The sequence below is a fragment of the Indicator indicator genome, chromosome 2, assembly GCF_027791375.1.
Source record: "Indicator indicator isolate 239-I01 chromosome 2, UM_Iind_1.1, whole genome shotgun sequence".
NCBI lineage: Eukaryota > Metazoa > Chordata > Aves > Piciformes > Indicatoridae > Indicator > Indicator indicator.
In genome coordinates, this window is record NC_072011.1 from 3,652,685 (window position 1) to 3,678,391 (window position 25,707).

Genomic DNA, 25,707 nt, shown 5'->3' on the forward strand with positions numbered 1-25,707 from the left:
ATCCCATTGTAGATTGTAGCTTTGCTTGTAAATACAGCTTTCATTTGCTTCCAACTGAGCTGGTCTGGCAAAGTTAATGTTGGGGGGGGGGGGAATTTTCAACCCACCGCACACTGAAGGTGTTTTTAGCTCTTTGGTTTTTTAGCTCTTTTTATTTTTAAAGTTTCCACTTTACTACTCTCCTTCACTTCACACAGCTTCTCATCTCCTTTTTCCCTAGGTGCATAGAATCATAGAACTGTCAGGGTTGGAAGGGACCTCAAGAATCATCCAGTTCCAACCCCCACTGCCATGGGTAGGGACACCTCACACTAGATCAGGTTGCCCAGAGCCACATCCAGCCTGGCCTTAAAAAACTTCAGGGATGAGGCTTTTACCACCTCCCCGGGCAACTTGTTCCAGTGTCTCACCACCCTCATTGTGTGTTTTCCAGCACCAAGAGCAATGACTTAACCTGAGGAGAAACTTCTTTACAGCGAGGGTGACAGATCAATGGAACAGGCTGCCCGGAGAGGGTGTGGAGTCTCCTTCTCTGGAGACTTTCCAAACCCACCTGGATGCATTCCTGTGCAGATTACCCTGGGTGATGCTGCTTTGGCAGGGGAGTTAGACTGAACGATCTCTTGAGGTCCCTTCACAACCTCTAATGTACTGTGAGACTGTGGTACTGTGATTTGAACCTTTGTAAAAGCCCTGCCGTGGCACTGCCACCTCTCTGCAGTAAAAGTTGCCAGAGTTCAGCTGTGCTTTCCTTCCCTAAACCAGGCAAAGAGAGAAATTTGGCAGAAAGTCTCTGTTGCTGCAGGTTGTCTATGTAACAAGACCTTGAGGGATTTGCATGTCAGCCTTGTGAAGGTGTGAGATTGTTTTTCATTGCTTCTGTGTGGAAGTACAAGCTCACTGGGAACAGAAGAATGCAGATGTTGCTTGGTGTGTTTGTAAGAGAGGTTGCCTCCTCCATGCTTCTCTAAGGCAGGCATGTGTGGGTTTGCAGTTAGCACTGTTTACATTTGATGTGGTTAGGGCTTGCATTCCTTTGTTAGAGCGTAGTATCTCATTTTCTGGGAGTGTGTTAAGCCTCATCTGTCTAAGAAGTCAAGATTAGTAATCCTCTGCAGTAACTATTTTACATCTGCCTTTTACACTGCAGAGTAAAAGCATCACCCTTTGGTGATGTTTGCATGACTGGTAAAGGCAGAGGCTCCCAGTTCATATTTTCAGCTGTGGGAGAGAGCTGAGCTTGTGCTGATGTAACACAAAGGCTGTTTGTGCAGTTCATACTTGAAATACCTGGAGCAGGTCATGCCTCTGCTTCTGCTGAGCCCTTTTCTTAGGGTGCGGTTTTGCTACTGATCGAAACTGATGTGGCTGTGGTGCTGGCATTACTGACGCTCTTTCCCTTGTTCCCCTAGTCCCTGCATGATGATTGTGCAAGGAAGGCTGCAGGAGCTGCTTGGCAGGAGGGAGGAACATTGTGTCATCTCAGAGACAGCCAGCAGTGAGATCTGCTTATCTGTATCTTCAAACTGCACTGTGAAGGTGTGCCCCTGCCAAGCGCAGTACATTCCGCTTTCAGCTGAGTCATCGAGTGGAGAGCCTGACTCCTGCAGTCCTGCAGACAGGGCACCTGTCAGGAGTAAGGAGGGCATCAGGGAAGAGTAACAGATTGAAAGGGAAGGGAGGGAACCAGCAATACCATCTCTGGCTTTAGGGGTGCAGGTCAGGACAGACATATGCCAGCCTCTGAAAAAAGTCTATGAGATGGCCTTAGACATGTGTTCTGTTTTGGTTTTTTAAATGTCAGACTTCTAAAATGTGTTTGTGGTCTGACTAGCCAGCCAAGAAGATGTTCATCATAGAACCATAGAATCATAGAATTGTTAGGGTTGGAAGGGACCTCAAGGATCATTGAGTTCCAACCCCTCTGCCAGGGGCAGGGACACCTCACACTAGATCAGGTTGCTCGGAGGCAGAAAAGATTTCATCTATAAACCAGGCTGTTGGGTAAGTGATTAGCTCATTTTAGCAGTTTTGGCTGTCAAAGTGGACACCCTATTTTTTTGCTGCTTTTTAATCCTTTTTTAATCCCAGCTCTAAATACTTCTTTCCTGTCTTGCTTTTGTGGATAGAAACATGGATTAAGAGCAAAACCATACCCAGAGAAATGATGGTCAGAAAACAATCACCCTGATAAAACTCTTGGGAGGCAAACACTGAATTACAGCAGCAGACTTTTAGCTCTGTTGGAGTTTTCTGCACCACAATAAAGATAGATTACGACCATATTATGTAAAGATTTTCCTCTGAAACTCCACAATGGGAATATTTTGATGGTGTGTCTCACAGTGCCTTCTGTATCTGGGGAGGAGTAACATCATGCACCAGTACAGACTGGGGGTGATCCTGCTGGAATACAGCTCCATGGAGAAAGACCTGGGAGTCCTGGTGGATTTCAAGTTCTCCATGAGACAGCAATGTCCCCTTGTGGCCAAGAGGGTCAATGGGATCCAGGGGTGCATTGAGAGGAGCGTGTCCAGCAGGTCTAGGGAGGTTCTCCTCCCCCTCTACTCTTCCTTGGTGAGACCTCACATGGAATGCCATGTCCAGTTTTGGGCTCCCCAATTCAAGAGAGACAGGAATCTGCTGGACAGAGTCCAATGGAGAGCTACAAGGATGACTGGGGGACTTGAAAATCTCTTCTGTGAAGAAAGACTGAGAGCTCTGGGGTTGTTTAGTCTGGAGAAGAGAAAGCTGAGATGGGATCTGATCAATGTCTAATAAATATCTGAGGGGTGGGAGTCAAAATGAAGGTGATGGTCTCTTTTCAGTGGTGCCCAGTGATAGGACAGGGAACAGTGGGTACAAGCTGGAACACCGGAGGTTCCGCCTCAACACGAGGAGACACTTCTTTATGGTGAGGGTCATGGAGTACTGGAACAGGCTGCCCAGGGAGGTTGTGGAGTCTCCTTCTCAGGAGACTTTCAAAATCCATCTGGATGCATTCCTGTGTGGCCTGCTCTAGGTGATCCTGCTTTGGCAGTGGGGTTGGACTTGATGGTCTGTGGAGGCCCCTTCCAACCCCTGACATTCTGTGATTCTGTGATTCTGGTGCGCTGAAATGTAATCAGAACAAAATGTTTTGGTGCTAAGGCAGTCAAGCCTGAAGGATACAGATGCTTTCCCAACATGGTGTGTGAATAGCCACAAACTCAGTTTCCTGGACACACTGCCTCTCATTATATGACTTCTCTTTTGAGGTTTCTTTCAGTTGCTTCAAGCTCTGGAAATCTTGGAAGCAGCAAGGTACAAGGCTAAGTTTCACAAATGGGTCTGAAGTGTCTACTACTCTGCATGGTTAGGCCACATAGAATCATAGACTCAACCAGGTTGGAAGAGACCTCCAAGATCCTCCAGTCCAAACAATCACCCAGCCCTATCCAATCAACCAGACCATGGCACTCAGTGCCTCATCCAGGCTTCTCTTGAACATCTCCAGGGTCAGTGACTCCACCACCTCCCCGGGCAACACATTCCAATGGGCAATCACTCTCTCTGTGAAGAACTTCCTCCTAACATCCAGCCTGTACCTCCCCTGGCACAGCTTGAGACTGTGTCCTCTTGTTCTGCTGCTGGTTGCCTGGGAGAAGAGACCAACCCCCACCTGGCTACAACCTCCCTTCAGGTAGTTGCAGACAGCAATGAGGTCTCCCCTGAGCCTCCTCTTCTCCAGGCTAAACACCCCCAGCTCCCTCAGCCTCTCCTCACAGGGCTGTGCTCCAGATCCCTCCCCAGCTTCATTGCCCTTCTAGATCTAGAATCCTGTGTCCAGTTCTGGGCATCTTCACTCGAGAAGAACACGGACTTGCTGGAGAGGGTACAGAAAAGGGCTACAAAGATGGTTAAGGGACTAGATCATCTTTCTTATGAGGAAAGACTGAGAGAATTAGGTCTTTTTAGTCTGGAAAAGAGAAGACTGAGGGGGGATCTCATAAATGCTTACAAATACTGAATGGGCAGGTGTCAGGAGGATGGGACCAGTCTTTTTTCAGTGGTGCCTGGTGATAGGACAAGGGGTAATGGGCACAGGCTTGAACATAAGGAGTTCCATGTAAACATGAGGAGGAGGAACTTCTGTAAACAACCTGAGCTAGTTGCAGATGTCCCTGCTGACTACAGGGGGGGTTGGACTAGATGACTTTTAGAAGTCCCTTCCAACCCCAACCATTTTACGATTCTACGATTCTGATTTAAGGTTGATGGAGCACTGGAACAGGCTGCCCAAAGAGGTGGTAGAGTCTCCATCTCTGCAGTCATTCAAAACCCACCTGAATATGTTCCTGTGTGACCTTCTCTAGGTGAACCTGCCTTGGCAGGGAGGGTTGAACTTGATGATCTCCAGACATCCTTCCATCCCTACCATTCTGTGATTCCATGAGTATAGAGCACATAATTAACTTTACTTATCTGCGTCCACCTCCATAGTTTGTCAACTGAAGATGGATTTTTCTCCACTGGCCTCTTGACAGGAGCTCAGATAGGCTAGTGAGGAAGGGAGAGCTGACAGCAGACTGCTCTTTGTGCCGTGTTGTCCTTGATCAGTGTTTCATGTGGAAGTTTTTAGAGTTCAGAGTAACCACAGAGGAAAGCTGCAGGCAGAATTGTGAGGCTGACGCACTCCTGCGGCACAGATCCAGTTGTGGAGGAAGACAAAGGTCCTGTGGTTTTCATGGGGAATAATCAGCTGGTTTCTGTTGTGGCAGATGCTCTGAGCATCCATCTTAAACAACAAGGCATAATTTGATAGGATTTTAAATGTAACTATTGCTCTTGTTTACAGGCTCGAATCAAGTCTCTTGTGGGAAGAGATGATGCTACGTTTTTTGGCTAAAAATTTCCAGGGCACTTTGTTTAAATTTATGCAGCTGGCACATCTACAGCTGACATCTCATGCAGATGTCATGTGGAGAATTGCAAGGCTTCTGGCTAAAAAACAAAAAAACCACACCACCCACAATTTGTTTCACTTCAACGTCTTAATTAGTTTTACAAAACTAAAAAGGAGAGGTTAGGAAGTGTGGGTTTGTGGGAGAATTCTCATGGTGCAGACAGGGAAATATTAAGGATCTGGTTAAGTGTAAGTTGCAGTTAAACTTGTGCCTGGTGTAGAAACTACTGGGAGCCAGCAGGTGAAAATGGGTATGTGTAGGCACATGAGTACTGGTACATGGGCTGGGCCTGAGCATGGGAATGCTATGGTGTGGTGAAGCTGTTAGAAGAATGGTTGCCAGCACAGCCAGCTTTGGCCAGGGCTAACCTAGTCTCACAAACAGTTCATGACCATGGTTTAGATATTACAGCAGGCCAGAGATCATTCCCAATGTAAGGTGGTCCTTCAGTTCAAGAAAGACCTTGAGTTGCTTGAACGTTTCCAGAGAAGGGCAACAACCTGGGGAGAGGTCTGGAGCACAGCCCTGTGAGGAGAGGCTGAGGGAGCTGGGGGTGTTCAGCCTGGAGAAGAGGAGGCTCAGGGGAGACCTCATTGCTGTCTACAACTCCCTGAAGGGAGGTTGTAGCCAGGAGGGGGTTGGTCTCTTCTCCCAGGCAACCAGTGACAGAACAAGAGGACACAGTCTCAAGCTGTGCAGGGGGAAGTTTAGGCTTGATCTTAGAAAGAAATCCACCCCAGAAAGAGAGATTGGCCATGGGAATGTGCTGCCCAGGGTGGTGGTGGGGTCAACATCCCTGGAGGTGCTTAAGAAGAGACTGAATAAGGCACTTAGTGCCATGGTCTGGTTGATTAGTTAGGGTTGGGTGATCTGTTGGACTTGATGATTTTGGAAGTCTCTTCCAACCTGGCTGATTCTGTGATTCTGTGTACATGCAGCCATTCTGACACTGCAGGTTTCATGAACTTAGCCAGATGATGCCATTTGCTCTCATGGCAGGTGGCTGGGCCCAGGCACTGTGTAGTTTACTAATTGCTCTGACCAGTGCAGGAGGGGATTCATGTGGGTTTTAGCAGTACTGAACTATAAGGAATTGACCTCTCCCACAAATCATTTTAGATATCTCATTTCTGTTTGAACAAATATCACAGAATCACAGAATGTTAGAGGCTGGAAGGGACCTCCAGTCCAACCCCCCTGCCAGAGCAGGATCACTTAGGGTAGTCTGCACAGGAATGCATCCAGGTGGTGTTGAATGTCTCCAGAGAAGGAGACTCCACAACCCCCCTGGGCAGCCTGCTCCAGTGTTCTGTGACCCTCACAGGAAAAAATGTTTCCTCCTGTTTCCATGGAACTTCCTATGCCTCAGTTTCCACCATTGCCCCTTGTGCTGTCATTGGGCATCACCCAGCAGAGCCTGGCTCCAGCCTCTGGGCACTAAGCCTTTACATATTTATCAACATGAATGAGGTCACCTCTCAGTCTCCTCCTCTCCAAGCTCCAGAGCCCTCAGCTCCCTCAGGCTCTCCTCATAAGGAAGATGTTCCACTGCCTTCAGCATTTTTGTGGCTCTGTGCTGGACTCTTTCAAGCAGTTTCCTGAGGTCCTTCTTGACCTGAGGAATCCAGAACTGGACACAATATTCCAGGTGTAATAGTCATGCTCAGAAACTCTCAGTCTCTGTCTCCTTGGGCCTCTCTTGCATCTGCTTGTGGTGAAAGACAGTGGATGAGTTTGTCTTTGCAGTTTTTAGGGAGGTAGTGAAAGGCTGTGATGCCAGCAGTGACGATGGTGCAGTCATTTTGCTGTTGTTGGTGATGCCTGGCTTGCTGACAACTGTAGGTGCTACCTTCTGCCTGAAAACCCCCACCACTATATCATAGAATCACAGAATCAGTCAGGGTTGGAAGGGACCACAAGGATCATCCAGTTCCAACCCTCCTGCCATGGGCAGGGACATCTCACACTACATCAGGCTGGCCAGAGCCAGATGTAAGAAAAAGAAAATAGACTAAGACACTGAAAAACAAAGGTACTATGCAGCCCACTTCTTTAGAAAGAAAGTAATAATTTAGAGAGTTTTATCTTTGCAGTATCTTGGGATGGCTACCATCTTATTTCAAAGCAGCAACTATTCCATCAGCTTTGCCTCCAAAAACTGTGGGCTGTTTTTTGTGGCTCTAAACAACCTGATCTAGTTGGGGATGTCCCTGCTTACTGCAGGGCAGTTGGACTAGATGACTTTTAAATGTCCCTTCCAACCCAATGCATTCTATGATTCTATGAACTAGCACATGCATGTTAAAAATCCTCCAATTTCCAAAGTGTATCTGGGTCATATGATCCCCACAGGCATGATTCATCCACCTGGGCTTTATGCCAGTCAGCAACTGTGTGGATCTGACACTTCAGGAATAATGTAGGATTATTCAAACTATATAACTATATATTTTTTTTTGATAGCATTGTTTATGATAGCTATAAAAAATGCAGCATATAATTTACAGTTCCTTTGAAAATACAGCATAGAACTTATGGTTCCTTTCTGAAAGAATTAAGTAGAATCATCCTTGGATCACAGGATGGCATAGGCAGGAAAGGACCTTAGAGATCATCTACTCCAAACTCCCTGCCATGGGGAGGGATGCTTTTCAACTAGACTTGCTTGCTCCAGGTCTCATCCAGCCTGGTCTTGAACACCTCCAGGGAGGAGGCATCCACAACCTCCCTGGCAGGAGTCCCATCACCCTCATACTGAAGAACTTCTTCCCAAGATCCAGTCTAAACTTACTCTCCATCAGCTTAAAACCATTCCCCCTTGACCTATCTCTGGACACTCTTATGAGAAGTCCCTCTCCAGCACTCCTGTAGGATCCTTTCAAGTATTGGAAGGCAACTACAAGGTCACTTTGGAGTATTCTCCAGGCTGAACAACCTCAGCTCCCTCAGCCTATGCTCACAGCAGAGGTGTTCAAGCCTTTGGATCATCCTTGTGGCCCTCTCCTGGACTTACTGCAACATTTCGATGTCCTTCTTATGATGGGGACAGCAGAACTGGATGCAATATTTCAGGTGGGATCTCACAAGAGCAGAGTAAAGGTGAAGAATCACCTCTCTTGGCCTGCTGGCCACACTCCTCTTGATTTCATTAAGTAGATGCATCAAGTACAGTATGGAGTGAAGAGAATGCAGAGCTGAACCCAGGCAGCTTTCCTCAGCCCTACAAACTTTCATTTCCAAAGCTGCTATCTTGATGCAAGGTTCTGTTGGGGCAGAAGTCCTCTTCACCTGAGTGTATCTGCTTGAAGCACAGCTAGTTGTTAAGGGTTCATAGGATCATAGGGGTTGGAAGGGACCTTGGAAGATCATCGAGTCCAAGCCCCCTGCCAGAGCAGGACCATAGAATCCAGCACAGGTCACACAGGAACACATCCAGATGGGGCTGGAAAGTCTCCAGAGAAGGAGAATCCACAACCTCTCTGGGCAGCCTGTTCCAGTGCTCTGTGACCCTCACAGTGAAGAAGTTAATCCTCATGTTGAAGTGGAACCTTCTGTGCTGTAGTTTATGTACTTGTCCTATCCCAGGGTGCAAGTGAGCAGAGCCTGTCCCCTCCCTCTTGACCCCCAGCCCTCAGATATTTATATTAAACATGTATTAAATCCCCTCTCAGTCTTCTCTTCTCCAGACTGCACAGCCCCAGGGCTCTCAGCCTCTCCTCGTAGGGCATATGCTCCAGTCCCTGCAGCATCCTGGTTGATCTTAGCTACAATGAGCTAAAACCTGCCAGTGTTCTGCCTCTGTTAGTCTTTTGAATGAAGATGGTTAATCTCTTTGAGAGGCAGAATCTCCATAGGTTCAGCACACACCTCACACATTTTGGGCAGGGAAGTTAATTTTCAAGAGATGAGCTTGTGGTTAGGCACATGTATTCTGCAGACAAGACACTCTTAATTAAAAATTCAACCAGCCTTGCTCAGGGAGCTGTTGAGCTACGTTTTAAAAGATGGGTGGGTGTCTAGGAAAACAAAAGTGTGTGTAGCTGAGGTGTCTTTTTTTTTTTTTTTTTTCAGTTATACTGACGTGTTTGTCTCAATGAACACTTGCAGGAGTTGTTTGTTTCTTTTTTATGGGAGTCGCCAGGTTGCTTACCTTGCACTTCCACCTGCCTGTATACTTCAAAAATGTAGTGCCTAATGTCTCTGAGAAGCAGCTGTCTCCTTTGAAGTGTCTCATCAGATTTGTTTTTTTAATGTGTATTTAGAGGGTAAAGGCTCACCTTGCAGAATCATAGAATCACAGAATCATTGCGGTTGGAAAAAACTTCATCAAATCTTTACCATGAGGGTGGTGGAACACTGGAACAGGTTGCCCAGGGAGGTAGTTGAGGCCCCATCCCCGGAGATATTCAAGTGGAGGCTGGACAGGGCTCTGACCAACCTGATCTAGTTGAGGATTTTCCTGCTTACTGCAGAGGGGGGTTGGACTGGATGACCTTCAGAGGTCCCTTCCAACCCAGGCCATTCTATAATTCTATGAAATCCAACCATTATCTAACTCTACCAGGGCCACTGCTACTCCATATCCTCGAGCACCGTATCTACATGGCTTTTAAATACATCCAGGAATGGTGATTCAACCACTTCCCTAGTCAGCCTGTTCCAGTCTTTGAGAACCCTTTTGGTATAGAAGCTTTTCCTAATGTTTAAACTAAACCTTCCCTGGTGCAATGCCATTTCCTCTTGTCCTATCAGTTGTGATTTGTGAGATGAGACCAATACCCACCTCACTACAGCTTCCTTTCAGGTAGTTGTAGAGAGCAATGAGGTCTCTCCTCAGCCTCCTCTTCTCCAGACTAAACTTTCCCAGTTCCCTCAGCCGCTTCTCATAAGACTTGTTCTCCAGACCCTTCACCAGTTCATTCCACTTCTCTGGACACACTCCAGCACTGCTAAAGGAAAGAGACAGCCAAGTGAAGAGGCTCCCACAGCAGAAGAGACAGCCTTCTGGAAATGAATAAGTAGAACCCTTGCCAACTGAGAATCATAGAATCACAGAATAGTCTGGGTTGGAAGGGACCTTCAAAGGTCATTTAGTCCAACCCCTGCTGCAGTCAGCAGGGACATCCCCAACTAGATCAGGTTGCCCAGAGCCCTGTCCAACCTCACCTTGAATATCTCCAGGAATGGAGCCTCAACCACCTCCCTGGGCAACCTGTTCAAGTGTTCCACCACCATTATAGTAAAGAACCTGTTCCTGACATCCAATCTCAATCTACTCTTCTCTAGTCTGAAGCCATTGCCCCTCGTCCTATCACTTATAAAGGAACAACAGTGTTTAACTTACATGAGATTAAAATTGAAAAATTATTTTCTCCTTTGTCTTCCTGAGTTTCACAGAATCACAGAAACATTCAGGTTGGAAAAGCCCCTCAGGAGCACCAAGTCCAACCCAGAACCCTACCCTACAAGGGTCACCCCTAAATCAGATCCCCAAGCACCACATCCAAATCACCTTGAAACACATCCAGCCTTGGGGACTCAACCGCCTCCCTGGGCAGCACATTCCAAAGCCTGACCCCTCTTGCTGTAAAAAAATGTTTCTTAATGTCCAGTCTAAACCTACCCAGTCACAGCTTGAGACTATTCTCTCTGTTCTGTCACTAATTCCCTGGGAGAAGAGACCAGCACCAGCCTCTCCACAACCTCCTTTCAGGTAGTTTGTGACTTTCCATCCCATAAAAGTGGGATAGGAGAAGAGGAATGTTCTTGGGTTTTGTCTGGGTTATGGTGGACTTGCTCTGAGTATTGGGTTGATTTTTGTGGTTTTTTTGTTTTCCTTTCCTCCAGATAAAGAAGAGGCAGCAAGATGTGGTGAGGTTTCTGGAAGCCAATCGCATCGAGTTTGAAGAAGTGGATATCACAATGTCAGAGGAGAAAAGACAATGGATGTACAGAAACATTCCTGAGGACAAACAGCCTGCAGAAGGCAACCCACTGCCACCCCAGATATTCAGTGATGATCGGTACTGTGGAGTAAGTAGCTGTTGTCAATGATACATCAGTATACAATGGGGGCCTTTAAAAAGCTGGGACTTGCTGTTGAGCTTTCTCTAGGAGTATCTGAATCAATGGTAACAATTTGGGCTGATAGGATCAGGTGATGATCATACAGTGAAAATTCAGGATGTTCATCTCATTCATAGAATGTTCTGGGTTGGAAGGGACCTCCAAAGCTCATCCAGTCCAACCTTCCTGCAGTCAGCAGGGACATCCCCAACTAGATCAGGTTGCCCAGGGCCTCATCAAGCCTCATCTTGAATATCTCCAGGGAATAGGGCCTCAACCACCTCCCTGGGTGACCTGTTCCAGTGTTCTACCACCCTCATAGTAAAGAACTTGTTCCTAACATCCAATCTAAATCTACCCTTCTCTGGTTTGAAGCCATTGTCCCTCATCCTGTCCCTGCAGGCCTTTGCAAACAATCTCTCTCCATTCTTCTTGTAGCCCCCTTCAGGCACTGGCAGGCTGCTATTAGGTCTCCCTGGAGCCTCCTCTTCTCCAGGCTGAACACCCCCAGCTCCCTCAGCCTGTCCTCAGAGCAGAGCTGCTCCAATGGCCCTCCTCTGGACCCTCTCCATCAGGTCCATGTTCTTCCTATATTGAAGGCTCTAGAGGTGTACACAGTACTCCAGGTGAGGTCTCTCCTTCATCCTTAGGTTGTCTTCAGCTACTGGACTTCCTCCATGAATGTAGAAGTTTGCAATGTCATCACAGAATCATAGAATGGCTTGGGTCAGAAGGGAACTTAAAGATTCCTACCCCCTGCTATGGACAGAGACATCTTCCACTAGACCAGATTGCTCAAGGCCTCATCCAACCTGGTCTTGAATACCCTCTAGGGAGGGAGCATCCATCACCTCCCTGGGCAACTCTCTCAGTGTCTCACCACCCTTACATTAAAGAATTTCTTCCTAATCTCCAGGTTAAATCTTCCCTCCTCAAGGTTCAGGCCATTCCCTCTCAGCCCTTGTAAAAAGTCCCTTCCCAGCTTTCTTGTAGGCTGCCTGCAGGTACTGGAAGGCCACATTCTTGCAGCCTGTCCCTCTAGGGGAGGTTCCCCATCCCTGTTTGTGGCTTCCTCTGGACCTGCTCCAACAGTTCAATGTCCTTCTTTTGTTGGGGGCCCAGAACTGGAGGCAGTGCTCCAGGTGGGGTCTCTTGAGAGCAGAGTAGAGGGAGAGAATCACCTCACTGCTCCTGCTGGTCTCATTACTTCTGATGCAGCCCAGGATGCAGTTGGCCTTTTGGATTGCAAGTGCAGACTGCCAGCTGATGTTGAGTTTTTCATCAGCTGTGCTCAGGTACAGCTCTTTGATGGTAAAGTCACTTATGAGGCCACTCTAAGCTGGGAATTTGTGGTTCTCTTCCTACCTGGGCCTCATCCAAGCATAAAAATTCATTAGGAAATCTTAGCACAGTAAATGAAAACCTTGGCTAGATTGAGTCATATTGTCATTGTAATTAAGCTCCTACTCTGCTGCTGTCATAGTACAAATTTCATTTATACCCAGAGAGCCTTTATGCAGTCAGAGGCTCTAGGATAAATGGAAACTATTTGCTGCTTGAATTGTAGAACAACTTTATTTTTCTCTATCAGAAAGCAGCTTGAGATTTGTCTTCCTCTGCTGAAAGACTGCTAAGCACGAGAGTCTGTGAATCTGACAACAGACTGACAGCTGGACTGATTTCTCTGATGGTGTGAGCTGCAATAACTTCCCATCTGCCAGTGCAAGCTGAAGCTGTAGCCTTTTGATATGTTAAGAATGGCACCATGTGAGAGTTTTACTCTCCTGCTTAGCCAGCATGGTATGCTGCAGCTCTGAGTCCTGTGCTCTGTAGTTGTCTGGGAACCTCTTCATAGAACTTTTACTCACCTTTGAACAAAATGTGGTAAAAAGACCACTGCTAGGTCCTTTTTGTCTTGCTGTGTCTTTCCATACTTCAACTGTGTAACTTCTACCTCCTTTAAGAGGCAGTTTTGAGGTACCTGCTAAACTAGCTGATGGGAAAAGGAGGTTTGATGGCTGTTGTCAGAAAGCAACTGGGTAAAGCTGCTCTGTGAATTCAGCAGGAGAATGAAGTGGGGGAAAGGGTCTCTGTGGTTATAATAGATGGGTCAGTGTAAACATGGATAGTGTGTGGGTTTCTGACTACAGTGTGGTGAAGATACACTCAGGCTAGTTCTAACTTAGTCCCTGCCAGCCTCACCAGTGCTGCTGCTGGCTGATGGACCATTCAGATCTGCTCAGAACCTGTCAAATACAATGCAATTGTTAGCTGAGTGCAAGAAGTGCTTAAGAAGTGATTGAGGATCTTCTGAAACACACTGAGCATGATGCAGCAGGCTAACTGGCTTCTTGAAGTGAGGTACTAAACATCCCTTCTTTGAGCAATCTGATCTAGTTGAGGATGTCCCTGCAGGGGGCCTGGATTAGATGATCTTTGTAACTCTTTTCCAACCCAGATCATTCTATGATTCTTTGCTTCTATGGTTCTTTGTTTCTATGCTTCTTTGATTCTATGATTCCTTGCTTCTAATATTCTTTGATTCTGTGATTCTTTGATTCTATGATTCTTTGATTCTATGATTCTTTGATTCTAAGATTCTTTGATTCTATGATTCTTTGATTCTAAGATTCTTTGATTCTTTGATTCTATGATTCTTTGATCCTATGATTCTTTGCTTCTAATATTCTTTGATTCTGTGATTCTTTAATTCTTTGATTCTTTGATCCTATGATTCTTTGATTCTTTGATTCTATGATTCTTTGATTCTATGATTCTTTGATTCTAAGATTCTTTGATTCTTTGATTCTTTGATTCTTTGATTCTTTGATCCTATGATTCTTTGATTCTTTGATTCTTGTTGATTCTTTGATTCTATGATTCTTTGATTCTAAGATTCTTTGATTCTTTGATTCTATGATTCTGTGATTCTTTGATCCTATGATTCTTTGATTCTATGATTCTTTGATTCTGTGATTCTTTGATTCTGTGATTCTATGATTCTGTGATTCTTTGATCCTATGATTCTTTGCTTCTAAGATTCTTTGATTCTGTGATTCTTTGATTCTATGATTCTATGATTCTGTGATTCTGCAGTTCTATGCTTTGTATTGGCCTTGCTTACCTCAGCAGTGTAGTTTACATCTCCCTACTTCCAGTTAAGAAATGTCATCTGGGACATGGGATTGATTTGGACCTCACTTATGGAGCAGCCCATCACTTATAAATAATATTTTCATTGCTCTGTGTGATTTTCCTTTGCCTGGGAAATCCAGTGTTTTAAGCTGTAGTTTCTTACCCTTCCAGCTTGTCTTTGTAGCACCTAGCCTTGGAAATTGCTGTTTGGAATTAGCAAGGAAAAAGATGTCATGCAACATGTGAGATGATCCTGTTAATCTGTCTGCTCGGCTGATAGCTGTTTTGGTTGAGCAGGGTTAATCCTATTACCAGACCTCACTCTCTGCAGGAACATTTTTAAAGAGAAAACATGCTTTGAAAGAAGCTGTGGTTTGTGAGGTGCAAGCAGAAGTATGTGCAAGACCTCCAACTGCTGCATTAGTTAATGAAGTTCTTGGGCAGTAGAGTGGAGGCAAAACATTATGCAGGAGGCAAAGTTCAGTGTGGGAAAGGGGATTAAAGGGAGTTCAAGAGTTTCAAGCAGATGTTGAGGATTTTTCAGGCAGTGTTCAGCCTTTTGAAGCATTTTTGAAGGATGTGGAAGACTGCAAGGAGCCAGAACCTGACTGAGACCTCTGCAGCATCAGTTTGCAGGAGACTGGCAGAGGTTTTAATTGTTTTTCCTTTTGGAGAGATTCTTATTAATTTTCGGTGCTTTTAATGATTTTTGAAGATAGTCTTGATTATTTTCAGGCCCTTTTACTTCCTTTTGAAGATATCTTCATTATTTTGGGGCATTATCAATGTTTTATGAAGAGATTTATGCTTCTTTTAAGGCATTTTTAATGACTTTTGAAGATATTTTGAGTATTTTACTATTCTTTAATGACTATTGAAGAGATGTTGATCACTTTCAGACCTTTTAAATGATTTTTGAAGATATTTTGATGATTTTCAGGCCATTTAGTGATTTTTGAATGGATTTGGATCATTTCCAAGCCTTTTAAATGATTTTTTTTTTGAGCTCTTTTGATCATTTTCAGGACTTTTTAATTATTTTTTGAAGGTATTTTTATTATTTCCAGGCCCTTCTAATGATTTTTGAAGAGATTTTGATTATTTTGAGGCATTTTTAATAGTTCTTTTTAGAGATTTTTGATTCTTTTCAGGTATTTTGAATGATTTTTGAGGAGATTTTGATTATTTTTAAGCAGTTTTTACAAAGAATTTTGAGTGCCAAAAACTCCTTAAGATCTTCAAGTCTTTAAAAAGAGATTTTTAAAGCATCTTTAGGTGGTTTTGGGTAGTTCTAAGACTTTTGAAAAATTTTCAATCATTTTAAAGTGGGTTTAAGAGTTTTAAAGAGATGTTGATGAATTTTAGGGCAAGAAAGCTGTGGCCATGGCACTTTGGGACACAGTTTAATGGCTGTGGTGTTAGGTTGCTCAATGATCTTAGGGATCTTTTCCAGCTGAAACAATTCTGTGATTCTAAAATGCCACAATTAGATGAAGTCAGCAGACATTACACATCTCCTCTGTCATTTCCACAGTGTTTTCATCTGTTTATCTTGACATAAATAACAACAACAACATCACTCTTAAATAACTTAAACTGAAAAAAATAACCTGCTGAGTTTTCTGTTAGTTGAGTTATAATTCCTGATTCCTGTCCAGGCAATTTCTAATCCAATTTGCTATGTTAACAAACAGTTTCCCTGTCAGTTCTATAGTCTCACCAGGAAACTGCCTATGTACTTACTCTGGTTTGTGCATTCTTACTGACAACACAGACTTAGAATCATAAAATCATAGAATTGTCAGGGTTGGTAAGGATCTTTTGCTAGGTTCAGCCCAGCCCAGGAGCTGGGTGGGCTGAAAAGAACCTAGCCCCAGGTAGACAAAGAAACCTGACCCAGGTGGGCAGAGAGAATTGGCCCCCTCACAGGGGGAGGGGTCCCTGGGTCAAAGTCTATTGCACTCCCAGTTCTGGTCCACAACCCTTTTTAAGGGAGGGCCATTTAGCCAGGTTGGAAAAGACCTTCAAGATCAAGTCCAACCTGTCACCCAACACCAGCTAATCAACTAAACCATGGCACTAATGGTCTCATCCAGTCTTATTTTAAACAATGCCTGCCTTGCTCTCTCTTCTCCTGCCCCTTGGCTTGCTGATATCCTCTTGCTGCTGTTGCTGTTAGCCATGTGGTTGGGCCTCTTCTACGCTGTTCCAGAACTTCTATGGAACTGCATCTAAAGAGAATCCAACTTACAGCCAGAGAATGCTTTGCCAGCTGCATCTGGGTTTGTGTATGTTTTTATACACCCTTTTTCCTTACACCTTTGTAACCTTCCTTTTCCTCAAATGCCTTTTATATTTTGTTAAACACGTTTTTACTTCCAAACCGATTCAGGACTGTTCTTTTGTAGATTTACCTCTCTCTTCTTCTTCTGCCTAATTTTGTTTTTCCCTACTGGGAAAAGGGGAGAGGGGAAGCAGCCTAAATCTGTTACGTTTTAGGCTAGCAGAAAAGCTTAAACCACAACAGATCTCAAGGATCATCCAGTTCCAACACCACTGCCATGGGCAGGGACATCTCACACAACATCAGGTTGCTCAGGGCCACATCCAGCCTGGCCTTAAAAACCTCCAGGGATGAGGCTTCTACCACCTCCCTGGGCAACCTGTTCAAGTTCACTCTCACAGTGAAGAACTTCCTAACATCCAATCTGAATCTACCCACTTCTAGCTTGGATCCATTCCCCCCAGTCCTATCACTACCTGACACCCTAAAAAGTCCCTCACCAGCTTTGTAACCAGCCCCAGGGCTCTCAGCCTCTCCTTATCAGGCAGTGCTCCAGTCCCTTATTCATCCTTGTAACCTTCCATTGGACTCTCTCCAGCAGATCTCTGTCCCTCCTGAACTGGGGAGCCCAGAACTGGATGCAATATTCCAGGTGAGGTCTCACCAGGGTGGAGCTGAAGGGAAGGAGAACCTCCCTGGATCTGCTGGACACACTCCTCTGGATGTACCCCAGGACCCCATTGTCCTTCTTGGCCCCTAGGGCACATTGCTGTCCCAGTCAGAACTTGTTGCCCACCAGCACTCCCAGGTCCTTCTCCTTGGGGCTGCTCTCCAGCAGATCCCCTCCCAACCTGTCCTGCTGCAGTTTATTCTTCCTTCCCAGGTGCAGGACTCTGCACTGATCCTTGTTGAACCTCATTAGGTTCCTCTCTGCCCAGCTCTCAGCCTGTCCAAGTCTCTCTGAATGGCCTCACAGCCTTCAGGTGTCTCAGCCAAGCCTCCCAATTTGGTATCACCAGCATAAAACAAAACATCTTGTACCTCAGGGGGAGGGATCCTTCTGATACTAACACACAAAGTGTGAGCAAGACCTTGAAAAGTGATGTAATCACAAATATGATTATTAATCTGTCTTCTGCTTTTCTCAGTGTCCTGAGATGCACTCCCCAATTTTTCAGTAGCAAGTTCTGCTCATGGATTTTGAAATAAATAAAGCACTCAGCAAGAACCATTTTTATTTCCTGTGAGGAGGAAGATAGGAGCTATGAGCACACAGGAACACAAATCACTTTACTGATAACCTAGTACTATGTCATAGCACTGACACTATGGTAATTTGTGTATTTTTATGACTTTACAATCTATTGTTTGATCTTAGTGACATTGCTGTAACATTGTAAGTGTGTAGGGAAGAAAGTCTGAACATTTCAGACAAATAAGCACTGGAATGCCTAAATTGTGTGTGTGTGACTTCCACAATGGAATTTGCAGCCCTCAGCTAGGGTTCTAGCTTGTTCCAGTGGTAGGTGAGGAGACATAGGTACATTTATTGCCTGAAGGCTGTGCAGCCATTCAGTGAGACTTGGACAGACTGAGAGCTGGGCTGAGAGGAACCTAATGAGGTTCAACAAGGATCAGTGCAGAGTCCTGCACCTGGGAAGGAAGAATAAACTGCAGCAGGACAGGTTGGGAGGGGATCTGCTGGAGAGCAGCCCCAAGGAGAAGGACCTGGGAGTGCTGGTGGGCAACAAGTTCTGACTGGGACAGCAATGTGCCCTAGGGGCCAAGAAGGCCAATGGGGTCCTGGGGTGCATCCAGAGGAGTGTGTCCAGCAGAGCCAGGGAGGTTCTCCTCCCCCTCTACTCTGCCCTGCTGAGACCACAGCTGGAATATCACATCCAGTTCTGGGCTTCCCAGTTCTGGAGGGACAGGGATCTGCTGGAGAGAGTCCAAGGGAGGGCTACAAGGATAAATAAGGGACTGGAGCACTGCCTTGGGAAGAAAGGCTGAGAGCCCTGGGGCTGGTTAGTCTGGAAAAGAGAAGACTGAGAGAGGATTTAATAAATGTTTCTAAATATCTGAGGGCTTGGGGGTCAAGAGGGAGGGGACAGGCTCTGCTCACTTGCACCCTGGGATAGGACAAAGGGCAGTGGATATAAACTCCAGCACAGGAGGAGGATCTTCTTCACTGTGAGGGTCCCAGAGCACTGGAGCAGGCTGCCCAGAGAGGTTGTGGAGTCTCCTTCTCTGGAGACTTTCAAGCCCTGTCTGGATGTGTTCCTGTGTGACCTGTGCTGGATTCTATGGTCCTGCTCTGGCAGGGGGGTTGGACTCAATGATCTTCAGAAGTCCCTTCCAGCTCCTAATGTTCTGTGATCCTGTGATATCCAAATGGGATCTGCAGTGTCCAGAGCATTGGACGTGGAGTGCTCTTAAAGCAGAACGAAAGAATTGCTGGAAAAGTGATATCTGAAGTTAGAGCTGTGCCTCACACCCTCCTCTCCTGCTTTCTGTGACCTTTCCACAACTGAATGCACAACCCTGCTGAGAATAGAAGTGACTCCTGCATCTTTCAAGAGCTTGCAAATCTCCATTTCTCAGGGAAACTAATTTTAACCTTACCAAGCTGCAAGGCAGTGCTTTGAAATAGTGACAGCTTCATATGCAGAAATCTGCCACTGATGTGAGATTGCCTGAAATTTAGGCCAACCAAAATTTAAAGCAAATCTGTTTCCAGGTGGGAGTTGGAGGAGAAGGGGAAATATTTACATAGCAGGCTGAGGTTTGCTTTTTTTTTTTTTTTCTTTCTGTTTTTTTGTTTATCCTTTTTTTTTCCCCTCTTGGCAGCTGCTCCTATGGTTTAGTGTCAGGGTAAGTCCCGGTAGAGTGCCTGTTGGGCAGGAGTAGAGACAGAGATATGTGATATTTATTGTACTCCCCTGAAATGTAATATATGGATATCAACTGCATCAAAACAGTGGAGCCTATAGACAAGAAAGAAATAAAAAAGAGGCTGCTGAAAGAGGTGCAGTGTTCTTGAGAAACTATTCAGTGCATAGGGAATTATTGTGGCACCGATTTCTTTGCACTGCTAAGTATCAATCTCTTCGGTTTTGTTTTCTTTTAAAGATCTCACAATGATTCATCCACATTTCTTTTTCTTCCCTTTTTTTTTTTTTTTTGTATGTGTCAAGTAACAAGTCAGTAGCTACTCAATGATAAGAGAAAGAAGAGGAAAGAGAGGAATGATTATTGCAATCAAATGGATAATTCCTCAGCCAAAATACGATCAGAAGACATAAGCAATAGGGGAAAAAGCCTTTTGGTTTTGATGTTGTTGTTAGACTGGAAACATTTTGTCATGGAAAGAGTGGTCAGGGATTGGAATGTGCTGCCCAGGGAGGTGGTTGAGTCCCCAAGCCTGGATGTGTTTCAAGGTGGTTTGGCTGTGGTGTTTGGGGTGACCCTTGTAGAGTAGGGTTGTGGGTTGGACTTGGTGATCCTGAGGCTCTTTTCCAACCTGAATGTTTCTGTGATTTCTGTGGTTTGAGAAAGCTGGCTACAGGACAGCTCAGAGTTTTTGCCCTGGCCTGTCGCTGGGGAGTCTGTTATCATTCTTGTGCCTACAGAGGGCTTGAACTGTGTCTTTCTAGATCCTCAAGCAATGTGGCAGAATTCACCTTATGACATCTGTTACAGTGTGTTCACTTCAGGAGCTGGGGCAGTTGTGACTCTAATTTGGTATTCAGCAAATACTCAGCAGGGTTCCCTGCACCCGTGGAGATGTCTTACCTGACACACTTAGCATCTTGGTGGTCTAGGTCTGTCTTTAGAAGAGGGATAATCTTGCTGTGTAGAGATTAGTGTGAACTGCTCAAATATTATATCACAGCTGTTAATGATTGATGATGCTGAAACTTTCTTGATTACTTTTCCCATCAGAGACAGAATTTCCTGTATGGCCAGTTTAAGCCAGCTGTTTGAAATCATTCTTAATTACCTTTTGCAGTTACATTGGACTAGTTTGTGGCTCCAAGGCACCCACAGATCCTAGGCTGAATGTCAGTGACTTGAGGCCAGTGACACAGCACTATTTATCTTCCTGATTATCTTCCTTTTCTCAAGCAAGGAACAGAGAAGGCAGAGCTAGTGTTGGAAAGTAACCCCTGCCCCTGTGTCTTCTCTGTGTTGGCAAGATGCTGTTCAGACCATTCACAGGATCACATCATCACAGAAACATTCAGGCTGGGAAAGCCCCTCAGGATCACCAAGTCCAACCCAGAATCCTACTCTACATGGTTCACCCCTAAACCATAGCCCCAGGCACATCCAAATGACCTTTAAACGTATCCAGGGTTGGTGACTCAGTCACCTCTCTAGGCAGCATATTCAAATGCCTGACCACTCTTGCCATGAAAAAATGTGTCCTCATGTCCAGTCTAAACCTTCCCAGTTGCAGCTTGAGTCCACAGGGTCTGGATAGTTACAGACTGTGCTTTGCCTTTGCCATCCACTTCTCCACTGCATTTCCTTGTCCTGAGGCAAAGAGCTTTAGCTCTGTGTGCTATGCACTTAACAAAGAGGAGTGTGGTACCAGAGGCAAAGTGTACTGCAGTCAACCTGCCCAGTGGTTAGGGCTTAAAAAACTAAGCTCAGCAACTCATTAAAAATAAAATAATCCAAGAATTTCATCCTCCTTGGAGCAGTTGGAACTGATATGTACAGTGCACTACAGTGCTGCTCTTTACCCTGCAGTGGAGAGAGTGCATTCCTGTTGAGCATGGCAGGTTTTTTTATTTGGATTTATTTTTTATTAATCAGAGATGCAAAGTAATAAATGATGGACTTGATGATCCCAGGGCTCTTTTCCAACCTGAATGTTTCTGTGATTCTGTGATGTGTGCATGCAGAGCATCTGTGCAGCACAGTCAGTTTATGTCTTTTAACCATGAGCTCATAGCTCCCTGATGTTACCATCCCTCTCTCTGCTCAAATTCCCTGTCCTGCTCTGTCTTGATAATGTTTTTATCCAAACAATTTGTAGAATAACTTGATGGGCTCAAAGGTGCACAAAGGGAGGAGCTGACACTTGTTATCATCTACAGTATTTACTGATACTGACACTGACTTCCCTGAGTAGTCCCCTGCCCCAAATGGCCTTTCTGTCACTTTGAGGTCTTCAGCGCTTGGCTGGGGGAAGCCTTCTTTGCTTGGGCTCCCAATCTTAGAGGTGAAGGATATTGGCTCTTACTTGATGTCTGCGTACCCTGCCATGGTTGTTGAATGAATGGCAAACATCACATCAGTCTGAGTTTGAGATGTACTCAGCTCTGGGGAGGCCACACCTGGAGTGTTGTGTCCAGTTTTGGGCACCTCAGTGCAAGAGAGATGTGGAGGTGCTGGAGCCAGGGCAGAGGAGGGCAAGGAAGCTGGGAAGGGCCTGGAGAATAAATCTGATGAGGAGCAACTGAAGGAGCTGGGGATGGTTAGTTTGGAAAGGAGGAGGCTGAGGGGAGACCTCATTGCTTTCTACAGCTACCTGAAAGGAGGTTGTGGAGAGGTTGGTGGTGGTCTCCTCTCCCAGGGAATTAGTGACAGAACAGGAGGGAATGGCCTCAAGCTGCCACTGGTAGAGACTGGACATGTTTCTGTGATTCTGTATACAAACCAGAGCTGTAGCTGACATCTGCTCCCTTTTATTAAAGTCTTTGTTTCTGGAAGCCAACCACTGAAGAGATCACAGAAATAAAGATCTGGCCCTTAGGAGAGGAGTAGCAGGTTGCTTTGCAGAGTCATTTGTGTAAGCTCTTTAAAAATCCTATGCAGAGATCTTATCAAGAGGTAAGAGAATTGAAAACTGGCATGTTTAGATTGTCCTGTGTTGTGCAGACAAGATCTTCTTATTTCTGTGTGTTTATATAATATTAAAAAAATCTCCCACATGCTCTCACACACACACTCATTCTCTCAGGAGAGCTGTGCTGAGTAAGAGTTTTCCATTGTAAATCCTAATCAGATCAGTAAATGAATGTCATCTGTTGTGGAGAACTGAACTGCCCTTTTCAGGAAGGATGCTAGCAGCTCATTCTCAATGGCATACAGTATTAACTGAGTGCTGATGCAGTGCATTTGAATTAGGAGCTCCCCACTAGTACTTGGAAGAGCAATTTTGTAAGAACAGAGAGATCATAGTCACATATTAAAAAATATATATACATTGACAGAGAGAAACAAATTCAAACAGCATGGCAATAGACTAACATTGTAAGTGCTGTCTAAAAGATCACAGGATCACAGCATGTTAGGGGTTGGAAGGGACCTCTGGAGATCACAGAATCACAGAATCGACCAGGTTGGAAAAGACCTTTGAGATCATCAAGTCCAACCTTGGTGACATGGTTTAATAGTCATGAGGTCTTGGGTGACAGGCTGGATTTTGATGATCCTTGAGGTCTTTTCCAACCTTATTGATTCTGTGATTCTATTACCTGATACCACCTCACAAGTAAACCATGGCTCCAAGTGCCACATCCAATCTTTTTTTGGACACCCACAGGAATGGAGACGCCACCACCTCCCTGAGATGCCCATTCCCATGGCCAATCTCTCTTTCTGGGAAGAACGTCTTTCTAAGATCAAGCCTAAACTTCCCCCTGCACAGCTTGAGACTGTGTCCTCTTGTTCTGGTGCTGCTTGCCTGGGAGAAGAGACCAACCCCCACCTGGCCACAACCTCCCTTCAGGTAGTTGTAGAGAGCAATGAGGTCTCCCCTGAGCCTCCTCTTCTCCAGGCTAAACACCCCCAGCTCCCTCAGCCTCTCCTCACAGGGCTGTGCTCCAGACTCCTCCCCAGCCTTCTTGCCCTTCTCTGGACACCTTCCAGCATCTCAACATCTTTCTTGAACTGAGGAGCCCAGAACTGGACACAGCACTCAAGGTGTGGTCTAACCAGTGCTGAGCACAGGGCAGGATGACCTCCCTGCTCCTGCTGGCCACACTAGTCCTGCTGCAGGCCAGGATGCCATTGGCCTTCTTGGCCACCTGGGCACACTGCTGGCTCCTGTTCAGCTGCTGTCAACCACTCCCCAGCCCCCCAGTCCCGTTCTGCCTGGCTGCTCTCCAGCCTCTCTGCCCACAGCCAAATATCCAGCCATGTAACATCCACCCATCTATGTGTAAAGCAGTGCAAGCTACAGTTGGGTGGGTTCTTTTTTTTCTTTTTTTTCTGATTTTTGGTGTGCTAAGGAATTGGGGTTTTGCTTCTTGATGTGCTAAGCAATAAGGATTTGTTCGAGGTGTTTAACAAGCTCAGTCTTGCTCTTGCAAACTGAAAGCAAACAGCAGCAAAGCCAATTTGCTCCTTCAAAGAAACTTCCTGGGAGGGATTTTAGTCGCAGTTACAGCCTTTGAAACGTTGTTAGATGTAATGTTCTCATAATCTGAGTTGCAATAAAGGATAGAGAAGAGGAGGCTCAGGGGAGACCTTACTGCTCTCTACAACTACCTGAAGGGAGGTTGTAGCCAGGTGGGGGTTGGTCTCTTCTCCCAGGCAAGCAGCACCAGAACAAGAGGACACAGTCTCAAGCTGCAGGGGGAAGTTTAGGCTTGATCTTAGAAAGAAGTTCTTCACAGACAGAGAAATTGGCCTTTGGGATGGGCTGCCCAGGGAGGTGTTTAAGAAGAGCCTGGAGGAGGCACTTGGTGCCATGGTCTGGTTGATTAGTTGGGTTGGGTGATCAGTTGGACTTGATGATCTTGGAGGTCTCTTCCAACCTGGTTGATTCTGTGACTTTGTGATAGGCAGTGTCTGTATAATTGCTGATTGTAAATGAAATCTCCTTTGTGTTAATGTTTTACTTTAACCCAGTGCCGTCAGGTTTGTATTCTGCTCCTTGGAGCACAAGTAATTGTTTGTGCTGATCTGCAGCACTGCCAGTTCTGACTCTGGTTAAAAGAGTAAAGAGTTGCTGCCAGCAGTGCCAGTGTTTATTTAAACAAGCCTCAGTGTACCTGCTTAACAAAATGCTGAGCCAAATTAATTCTGGCAGTGTCTGTAATCACATCACTGCAGTGAGCTGGGTTCCCAGCACGGGGGATACAGCACACTAAGGGCTCCACATCACAGCTGGAACAGAGCTAGTTGAGCTTTGTGATCTTGGCAATTGCTACTGAGAGAAAGAGAAGATGCCCTGGAAGTTGGATTTCTAGAAAGAGAATTCCCACAGACCAACAGTTTCCCTAGTAAGCTCAACTGGCATAAACCCCACATGAATACCAGAAGGAATTAGGACATTTGTGTGATAATAAAGGAGTTAAATCACAGAACTGTAGAGTGCTTTGGGTTAGGAGGGACCTTTAAGTTCACCTAGTTCCAGCTCCCCTGCTGTGGGCAAGGACACCTTCTACTAGCCCAGGCTGCTCAAGGCCCCATCCAGCCTGGCTCTGAACACCTCCAGGGAGAGGGCATCTACAACCACCTTGAGCAACCTGTTCCAGTGTCTCACAGTGATACTGTGATACTACCTTTATTGTAAAGATTTTTTTTCTAATCTCCAGTCTAAATCTACCCTCCCCAAGCTTCAATTCATTCCCTCTCATCCTATCACTACAAGCCCTTGAAAAAGTCCCTCCCCAGCTTTCCTGTAGCCCCCTTCAGGTACTGGAGGGCTGCTATAAGGTCTCCCATGAGCCTTCTTTTCTCCAGTCTGAACAGCCCCTACTCTCATAGCCTGTCCCCACAGGGCACCTGTCACCACAGGGGAGGTGCTCCAGCCCTCCAACCATCTTTGTGTCCTCCTCCAGACCTGCCCCGACAGTTTGATGTCCTTCTTCTTCTGGGAGCTTGTCCACTATCTCAAAGACTAAGCTGCTCTTAGTTGCAGCAGCACTTGGACAGTAGATGGCTGTGGGGATTTCTGTGTAGTTTTCTAGCCACTGAGTTCTCCTGCCTTTGATTAATCTGGTTTTAAAGAGGTGTGGAACAACCACAGCACTTTGTAGTTTCAGGATAAACTGCAAGGATTCAATCTAGAGAAGAGCAGATTTAGACTGGGTGTTAGGAACAAGTTCTTTACCATGAGGGTGGTGGAACACTGGAACAGGTTGCCCAGGGAGGTGGTTGAAGCCTCTTCCCTGGAGATATTCAGAGTGAGGCTTGATGAGGCCCTGGGCAGCCTGATCTAGTTGGGGATGTCCCTGCTGACTGCAGGGAGGTTGGACTGGATGAGCTTTGGAGGTCCCTTCCAGCCTGGACCATTCTGTGATTCTATGATTCAAT

At 45.7% G+C, this 25,707-nt stretch overlaps 1 protein-coding gene across 1 annotated transcript in view; it reads left to right on the forward strand.

Moving 5' to 3' along the window:
- The first annotated feature begins 2,376 nt into the window (after positions 1–2,376).
- SH3BGRL2 (SH3 domain binding glutamate rich protein like 2) overlaps positions 2,377–25,707 on the forward strand; it is a 38,142-nt gene continuing 14,811 nt past the window's right edge. The window contains exons 1-3 of the mRNA XM_054393034.1: positions 2,377–2,536; positions 3,269–3,303; positions 10,803–10,979. Of these exons, the coding sequence (XP_054249009.1) occupies positions 2,377–2,536; positions 3,269–3,303; positions 10,803–10,979 (372 nt within the window). The remainder of the gene's footprint in view (positions 2,537–3,268; positions 3,304–10,802; positions 10,980–25,707) is intronic.